General features: G+C 39.4%; 1 protein-coding gene across 1 annotated transcript in view; it reads right to left on the bottom strand.

Moving 5' to 3' along the window:
* Nucleotides 1-934: 934 nt before the first annotated feature.
* Nucleotides 935-10,120, bottom strand: part of gfod1 (glucose-fructose oxidoreductase domain containing 1) — a 48,546-nt gene continuing 39,360 nt past the window's right edge. The window contains exons 3-4 of the mRNA XM_069151270.1: nt 9,537-9,730; nt 935-9,248 (exon numbers count right to left, since the gene is read on the bottom strand). Of these exons, the coding sequence (XP_069007371.1) occupies nt 8,508-9,248; nt 9,537-9,730 (935 nt within the window). The 3' untranslated portion in view covers nt 935-8,507. The remainder of the gene's footprint in view (nt 9,249-9,536; nt 9,731-10,120) is intronic.

Genomic DNA, 10,120 nt, shown 5'->3' with positions numbered 1-10,120 from the left:
AATAGAGCACCTGCATCAAATTCTATTAAAACAACACACTCTTAAAACATTAAATATCAAACTTCTTACCACAATTCAACCTGGCCAGCCCAGACTGAGGCCTGCGTTTTCTTCTTCTTCTCCTTCTGCTTCTTTTTCTTTTTCTTCTCCAACTTGAACAGGTGCATACTGCCACCTACCACACCGGAGTGTGTCGTTTCAAGATGATAATTTCATAACTGTTTTAAATGATGATGATAATAATAATAATTAAAATAAATTAATTCTAATTTCTCATTTCAAACAATCATAATAAATCATCCCTTTGGGCTATAGAGCCCATAGGGGTTGAATTGTTTTCAGAACATCCTCTGCATTGTGACAAAACTTTGGCTCACTGCAACCTATAATTCCACAAATATGCATTCAAATGCTACCAAAATTGACACAAACATTCTTTGGATACAAGATATCACAAGTTTTCAAAGGGGCTCAGTTTGGTCAAACAGTGAGTCTGCAGTGATATTTAATATCTTCCTGTTATGTGTACTGTATGTACAATATTTTCTATTTCCCAAAATGTTTGCTCAAAAGATTACTCACCATCATCCGGACGAGGTGGAATTTGAACCACTAATCCTAAATCTTGACAAAGTAGCATCTTTACCTGTTGTGCTAAGCTGCCTGGTGACCACGTCTCTGGGAAGCTGCACCTCCACTTAGGTGTGAGTCACCTTACCAGCAGAAAACAAACTGACTATTTCTACCAGTCCAGCAGATTATAAACAGTGCTTCAGCGCAGCAATGACCATGGGGTCAGGGGTTCAAATCACCCTCAAGGTAAGAGGTGTGACTTTAAAATCAAACAAAAAATTAAAAGTGCACACACACTGATACCAAACCAAAAACCATAAAAAACAATACAAATGAAAAAAATTCAATAATACAAATAAAAGGTGTTCTAACTTTTATTTATTTTTTACAGCTTTCAGAGACAGCATGTAAGTGTTAGCAGTTAGCTCATTAGCTCTCTGATACAAACAGGAAAACAAATAAAAATAAATAACAACCAGTCACAGTCTGTCCCACTTTAAACAAACATGCGGAATATTAAGTGGTACTTTCTTAAGTTCATCCTTTCAATTAAAGAAACTGTTTTTAGGTACTTGACTGTAAAAATACTTTTTAAAATCAACTTTATGTTAATTTTACTTTAAACATTAAACTTTGTTTTAGTTTTTTTTTTTACCATTAACAAATTAGTAAATTAGTCAAATTGTATTTAATATTTACACATTTCTTGGATTTCTGTCTGAACTACCACAAACTTTATCCCCCCAAATCCCATTAATACATTTAAAAAAAAAAAAAAAAGACTTTTAACATGAGATAATGCAGACCCCGATCATTGCAACTTGTGGCTACATTTCAATTGACTTAATTGACTTGACTTAATACTCTGCCACATGTAGCCGCTTCTTGAGAGGATGTTCCTGCCAATAACACAGCTACTAGCTATTTCATTTTTTTTTTAAATTCACAGGAAACATGTTATCAGATATCCAATATGGAAAAATGTTAATATTCATAAATGGGAGGGTCAAAAATACTTTCTGTTTCTTCTGAGGAAAACTATGAAGTGCAGGAGTCAACTGCAGCAGCAAGCAGAGGTCAGCACATGGTTTTAAAATATTTTACTCCAGCACAACAACACTTGATCTGCTACATTCTGTAACCTTTCACGGTAACATATTAAATATATTTGTAAAAAGGAAAATCAGAGACATTGTGGATGTACATATTTTTTATTCCATAGAAACTGCAGCATTAGACAAGTGCTGAAGCCATAAACCATGTTTCAAACACACAAACTAAATCAAACTTTGACCATTCTCTCTCTCGCGCTCTCTCTCACACACACACACACACACCCTTATCCGCACACATTCAATCGATGGCAAGCAGGGAGATGAGACAGTAAAACACTGGTCACAGGAGTCACACAGTCAATCAGAAAAAAATAAACAGGGGGAGGGGGAGTGATTTAATAGAAGTGCACCATCACACTTTACAGCACGTGAGAACTCAGAGGGCCTTTTATTTCCATGACACCGACTGACCTCCTAAAAATGGCATATCATCCTTAGCAGATAGAAAATATAAATTATTCCTACAGAAAGTACATTCTCTAGAGTAAGACCCATAAATATGCATTTCAGAGGTCAAATTACAGTATGTACAGAGGTCCATGCATCCACAATATACATACATGACAATAAATATTGGATATAGTCATAATACAGCATCAACATGGATATTTGTTTTCTTTGAACAAGTGGAGGATAAGCAAGCAAGACACAGCAAGAGTCAGCATTCATAAACCAGCAGAGGGAAGGAATTCACAACCTGTATGTTTTTCTTATTAGTTTTTATTAAAACGGGGTTGTCTTGGTTACTGCTAAAGCATGTGAAGACAGGAGAAGAGGAGGAAATCATTTGAGGGGAAGTTCTGCAGAAGCACCAGTGAGCTTGTCCTCCAGGCTTCAACTTGACTCATGATAGAGAGAATCGTAAAAAGGACAAACTGAGCTCGAGTGAAAAATGTGGAAGGACACATCAATGAAAAGCAAATCAAGAGCCTTACCTTTCTCAACACTGATTGCAATAAAACCCCTATTGAGAGTTCATCCTTTGACCAGTCAGTCAGAGAAAAGAGGGGGACAAGACATAGAGAGGAGTGAGTGAGGAGTGAGTGGAAATCAAAGGGAGGGACAGAAAAGAAGGAAAAAAAAAAATCCAAGACAAGATCTAGTTTTGGCAACGTGGCTTCTGGTTGCTAAGGAACGGTCTCTGAGGGCAGAAGAAGCACCTCTTTGAGGTTGTTCGTCTCCAAAATGAACAATTTCTACTCCGTCCCACCTCCTCCACCCCTCCCACCCCCCTCGGTGAGCGAAGGTCTTTCCTGAACCGTTTGTGAATGCTGGGCGAAGCGAAGACAAGCAATTCATAGTCGGAGACTGTCGGCAAACAGGGCAATCAAAGTGCAAAGTTGGAACTCGAGCACCTCTTGTGTATATTTTTCTGCAGTGTCTCTTTCTGCAGCACAGAGTTGAATCATCCTTATCAGGCCGTAAGCAGCAAGCTAAACAACAACAAGAGTGTTCTTTGCAACAGAAATCCAGACTAATGAGTCCACTGAGAACAGTTTGATGAATGAACATCGGTTCTGACGTGTAAAAAGTTTTTCATCACCATGGAAACTAAAAATAACTGCATATAAAAGAAAAATCAGTGCAGAGATATTTCTAAAATGCATGAGGTCCTCATACTGTACTGCATCAGCTCATTAAAATTCCTCTCATTAAATATTCAGTGCTTCAGAAGCACACAGAGATGACTAGATCTACGCCTAGCTGGTGGAGATGCTTAACTAATGAGTAGTGAAGGGTCGTGAGAATACTGTCCCTGCATCAACATCGGCATTATAATGTGACTTCACAGGAAAGGTAAGAGTCGTTACATTTCTTTTCTGATTCCATACTTTGTCAGACATCAGCACAGGTTGAAACGAAAAGCCTTCTGGGGTTTGTGGTGTTCTTAATTTGAGGGAGATGCTGATGATACATTTATTACAGAGCACAGGCAGCTGGCTCAGGATGTCCCTTATCTGACAAAGGGGAAAAGTTTCACATCACCTGCATGGAAGAGGAAAGTTAAGTGTGGACATGGATAAACCTTCACAGCTACACAAGCTGAGAGCAGATCCAAATTTCAAACACTTGAAAGAATTCAAGAAGGTCTATTAAGCCAACAATATGAGTCACAGCGGGTTCTTGTGCATATTCTCACCGCTGGGACACTAAATATAGCTAATTTAATCACAACATGAGATCAAGGCTGATTTAAACACACTGGGTCTATTGTTTGTGTGGATCCTCACACACACACACACACACACACACACACACACACACACACACACACCAAAACCTGTGCAGTCCAAGTTTCATGGTCTGAAAAGAGATTTAGAATTTGGAGAGAGGGACCAGATAACATATAAAAATGCATGTCCTATGTAAAGTGTGGTTTCCTGCATGTTTGTACCAGTATCTTTGGAGGTGAATGGATTTCTGCAGCTCAGATAGGAGGTGTTGAATTTTCAAGATAACTCCTTGTGGCAGCACTGGTGCACAAGGTGTCATGGCCGTTTTTCTATTTAGCTAAAACTTCCAAATAAAGTCACAAAGTAACACTATTTCCTGGAAAGAATCACGGTATTCATTCATGGGAAAGTGATCCGTCAACACGTCCTCATACCAAAACGACACAACAGGTAAATTTCCATTCACTCCTTAAACAACCCATATGAGTGTTTTAGGTGCCCCCTGGCAACTAACAGGTCCTTACACCTCAACATTAGAGTCATCTGACTGTTGGAGACGAGCGTCAGATTTTGTTGGTTTTGTTTAGGCACTACAATTTCTTGGTTAGGTGTAGGAATAGATGATGGTTTGGGTTCAAATAACTATGTTGGTTAAATAAATTCCTTTTGGTGTCTGGGACATGAACAGCAATCACCTGGCTGAAAGGCCTGTGTTCGATTCATCAAACCACCCCCAGCCTCTCCCCATATACAGACTTTTTCACTCTTTATTAATCACCTGATTTCCTCCACTGCTCCCTTGAGAATTATTACGACCGCTAAAGGTTGCAATAAATGTATATATAGGTCATTTTAGCATGCTTCAATGGTTGATCACTGTTTCTGTATTTGGTATGAGAAGGGGCTGGAGCAGTTTCTACACTTCCAATCAATTCCAAATTCTAAAGTTGACTGAATCTGGAAAAGAGCAGGCCAGATGTTTTTAAATGTCAGCGTAGCCTCCTGCTCTGCTAGAATACAAAATTGTACATATAGATGCATGTGCAGATTATATACATCTGCAAACAACATTATTTTGAGCTGCAATTAGCACTAAATTGCACATTCAAGAGAATGTAATGCATTTGGACTCAACAGACCAGCAAATAAAGTGTTATCTATCACTACGGCACTGGAATCCATCAAAAAGGTTGGAACGCAAACTTGTAAATTACTTTAATTCAAAGTTTTAAGGGAAACATACTTCCATGCTGGATTGCAATAAAAGCGAGCAAAAGTCACCAGCTGCCTTTAATGTGCTGTGAATGTAAATTTTGGCCTTTCACCTGAGGTTGGCTGTAAACGTCTTTCTAGGTTACCTATGAAAAGGGAAATCATTCACCTACAAATTGGACTCAACATGGATGAATAAACAGCCTAGCCTACCCCAGCACGGAGCCATAAATCAGACAGTAATAAAGGCAGTTTACAGGCCTGATGATGGAAAGAAACGATCTCAGGGACCCTTTTATTGCTTTAATTTTTCCTATGCAGTGTCTGCTTAGTTCCTGAAGAACAGACACAAATTAAAGTTTCTAATCCAAAATCCAGGCCTCAATGTGTAAATTAAAACCGAAGACACATTCCACACTGAAGAGAGAAGTCCACATCCTGACCACATGTTTTATAGGTTTATATTTTGAGACCTCTTATCTGACAAAGGGGGAAAGTCTATTTGCAGATTTGATAAGGCATTTGGTACACAAGGGGCAATAATCTAAGTTATCGTAAAGAGAGATTGTTTCAGGCAGACTGTTTAGCAGGAGGGATTTTTTTCCTTCTAAAATCTCCAAATAAGTGTTAAAAAGTTCTTATCACAGCAGCAGTTGTAATGTTTCCTGATCTCAGTGAAGCATAGAGTGACACAACAAATCAAAACACCAAACAATAAAAGAGGGCAGAAACAGGGTGTATGGCCTGTTGATTTTTCACATCAGCTATTAACAGTGTATGTTTGTTGGATTCTGTTTGTTGCATCTCAAGAGCTTTTCACAAGAGTGTGTTTGAAAGAATATTTGATAAATTGATATTTGGCCAATACTTGACAAATGGGGAACTGAGAAGTTGAACACTCCAAAGTCCTCAGTCTGCTGTCAATCTCCCAAATACACTGCAGTTCAGTCCACAAAACTTCAATAGCAAAACATAGAATAAATAACCTTAACACTCATCGAAACATGTTCCAGTTCCTTGTTTTTTTTTTACAAATAAAATACATACAGTACTTGTTTATTTTTTAGACAAACGCATATTGTTGTTTTATAATCTTTTCATATGTACATTTTCAGTAGTTGTTACATAGATAGTATTTCAGCACAGGGAACAAAGTGGCATAAAAAAATTAAAAAAAAAAAAATCAATTTTGTTTTTTGGCTTGGAGGTCAGTGAAGTTCCTTCACCTGTGCTGACTGATCCTCAACCTTAAGTTCAACTGCACTTGCAATCACTTGATGATGGTTTGTTTTAGATTTCTTAGCAGCTGGACAGGGAATAACACACAAGTAGTTCAGCTTTCTCACTTTAAAACACCTAAATTGCAGATAACAATAAGTTCAAAAGGAAGAGTTTTACAGTGTAATAGTTTTGAATTTATTGTTATCTGCAATTTAGGTGTTTCAAGAACAAAAGGAGAAGTTTTACAGTATAATAGTTTTGTGCTTACTCTTGCCCTTGTTCTTCTTTACCGACTGTTTTTACTGATATACTCCTCTGATCAAATGCACTGCAGTTCTGAAGGGCAGCTGATGCATGTAAAATATGCTTTGAAGGAAAAGGGTGGCTATAGTCTATATTTGTGTTAACTAGAGCACCAAATACTGTATGTATCAGTCAGTGGCTGAAAATAGCTAAAAGGGTTAAGCAGAAAGTTTCAGATTTACATATGCAGCAGTGGCATTTAATTGGATCCACATTTCTGGCCACTTAAAAAAAAAAATGAAGTCCAATATTCATTCCGCTTTATCTCTATTTTGGTTATCACCAGCTATCTGGCTCTCTTAGCTGCTACATGTTCACTATATTCATCAGCTACAGCAGGTGTGTCTATCTGCTGTTTGGTGCTGGGCAGTATAGTGGGCTCATCAAAGCTTTTCCATAAAAAAAACAAAATGCAGAGGCAAACTGCATAGTCGGGTTTCACCTTTTAAATTACACGTATTTGACAATTGTTATTAAAAAAAAAAACTTAACTGATGAAGTTTTAACAATTATTAATCTTCAATCAGATTCAGTGGGCTTTGCGTTGAGTGCTACAGACAGAGTAGGATTAGTCCAAAATTATTAAGAGAAGGGATCAATGTTGACGGTAAGAAAAACAGAAAAACACCAGCCTCAACACTTTGAATAGAAAGAAATGCCGATCCAGTTCACTGTCCATCACATTGAGCTGCACCTATTGATTGGCTGCAAGTTTTCAGTCTTACTGCAGTAAGGCCTGAGCATATTAAACAAGATTGCATTAGCTTGCAGAAGAGTTGACCAATTGCACATGCAATATATTACGATAAAAAACCTCACATAGCTTAGCATTAACTTCCAACTTTACACGCAAGACTGTCCATACTTAAGGCTCAGTACAGATACGTACTAACAGGCCACACAAGATTCAGTGTACCTCATAGCTATGCTTCATGATGATAGAAAAAGCATGAAATAAATAAGAACATCACGACATAGCAACTCATACAGGACTAACAAGCTGATGCACAGCCTACTGTTACTGCATAAAGGCATACCATAGTGTATTCTAAGCCTTTATTTCAGGCTGAAAGAGAAAAGTCTTTCTGCAGCAGCCTGTTTATATTGCATACATAAACCAGAAGGTAAAGCCCTCGTAAAAACCCACCAGCCAAACTATTGATTTTTTTTTCTCTTTTCACACGCACAAAAGAAGCATACAGAGTAGACAGAGACTGACTATCAAGTGCACTGACTTTTTTTTGACATTCACTTGGTAAATGTAGCAAGTAATTCAGATTACAGCAACAACCGAGCGGGACAATTTGAGAAGACTATTGTTCTTCCTTGGCTGTCCTTGTTCGGACCCACAGTGTAAGGTGTTGTCTTTCTGGATGCAGTAATATAGTAGAGAAGCAGAGACAGGAGGCGCAATATCCTTTTGACCAAGCAGCCAGCGGGGTGGTGAAAAATTTCTCAAATCACAAGCATTTGTTTGCAATATTAGAATGTTAGAGGTAAATCCCTGCAGGGATGCCTGCTACTGATCAACCAACTAACCAGGAAGTAGTCTCACTCCCTGATATGGCTCCACCTTAGGACTCTGTTGCATGAATTAGTTTGACTTACAAGTGTGTCTCCCTGGAAGAGCTCAAGTCCTTTGTCAAAATGGAAAAAAAAAACAGAAAAGGTTTCCGAACACATAAATGTTTGATTATTTTTCACATTGCTTTTCCTCTACTGCTGAGGTTGGGAAACGACAACTCTTTGTCATAGTGGTGTAAACTCTGTTTGTAACAGTAACAATACAGATTTAAAAGTATTAAAAGAAACCAGTGAATCCAGTAGATCTGTGAAAAGAGTTCCAACAATACCGAGGCCATTCCTTCAGTTTTATGGTGACAAAGGTCTTGAGCAGATCAGCCGGATGCTAACAGTAGAGTGACATCCTACTCCTTCGCATAGCCTCGCTGATCAAATAGGCTGGGCTGACCTCAGGTTCTTCCGTCATCACCACAATGTTCTGCCACTCTCCACACTGGTTGGACTTCTTGATTGTATCCACCACGCAAAGAGCATAAAGACAATCCTCAAAAGTGGCGGCCATCGTCAGAGGCCTCCCATCCCATGTCCGCCGGTCGTCTTGGTCCTGAAAGGCCTGCCGCACAGCCTGGATCATGCGGATCGTCCCGGTGAGATAAGGAGATGGAATGTCACTAAAGGCCTTTTCTGGCAAGGAGGCCTTCTCAAGAGACGTGGTGTCTTTAAGCAGGAGTTCAGGGCCACCACCACTTCCTCCGCCACCGCTGTTCTTCTGTCCGTACAGGTCTGTCCCCGTGACCGTTAACCTCCCGACAGTCCCCACGACTATGACCTCCTGCCGAAACTCTCCGGGGACGTTGAAGTTGAGCGTCACTGTGCAGCAGGCTCCTCCCTCCAGTACCATCTGAAATGTGCAGAAGTCGTCACTGGTGATCTGACGGATGCCCCGGATGTGGTCTGTCTGCTTGACAAATGTCTTGAGGAAACCGTGGACTTTTGCCGCACGCTGACCTGTCAGAAACGTAAGCAGGTCGATGATGTAGCTGCCCACTGAATGAAGGCCACCGCCTCCCATTAGATCATCGCAGCTCCAGTTGTATTTTTTCCCCAGGAGACTACCACTGTGGACCTTTAAGAGAAAGAGGGGAGATTTTTTTTGGTACTGTATAAGGTCTCACTTAATTATAATTAAGACACCGAATAGCATAAAACATAACGAATGGATTGGCATTTGGTATCCCTCGTAAAGTACCAACATTGCTCAAGTACCTTTTGAGCAACACTGATTCCTTGCCAGTTCTGAGGGTGCTGATTTAACTTAAATCTAACCACAAGAAAACATATTTGTAAAGTATTAAATTGTTGTCATTATTATCAATATTAAGAAAGCAATCGGAAATCTCCTTTTTTGTCATACCTGGGCCTCACAGACCAGAAGTTCTCCGATGTACCCTTCCTCTAAAAGCTCCTTCATTCGAACAAAGGCTGGCAGGAAACGTAGTACATTTCCCATAATGCTCAGCAATTTGGGATAGTATTGGGCAGCTGACATCATTCGGAAGGCATCCAGAGGTGTGGCTGTCCTGTCACAGATGACATTCTTGCCAATACCTTAGAAAAGAGAGGATAGACAATTAGGAATGAGCCATGTGTGCTTTATTCATCTATTAGACAGTCTTGTTTTGATCCTACTGCTTTCTTATTTGCTTGTAATGTTAAGGTGAAGCTCAAAGGTAGAGAAGGAGAGAGAAAAAGAGAGACAAGTAATGTGAGCAGCCTCTGCAACATTTACAAACATAATATCCTCTTGAACATGAAAACATCGCCTCCCCATAAGAAACAATGCAGTATAGCAAAATGTGGAAACTCCCCACAACAGCTGACTGAAGATTTCCTTCACAACTTTCCTGAACAGCTGACAGGCAAGATGCTCCACTGAAGTGAGACAGGCTTCACTGGTATGACCAGAGGCCTGATAGAAGGTTGATAAAAGGATGAATA

This window comes from Embiotoca jacksoni, unplaced genomic scaffold, assembly GCF_022577435.1.
Source record: "Embiotoca jacksoni isolate LCO1_2020_lvr unplaced genomic scaffold, fEmbJac1.0.p SCAF_17, whole genome shotgun sequence".
NCBI lineage: Eukaryota > Metazoa > Chordata > Actinopteri > Embiotocidae > Embiotoca > Embiotoca jacksoni.
This window is presented reverse-complemented; position numbering and strand designations above follow the sequence as displayed.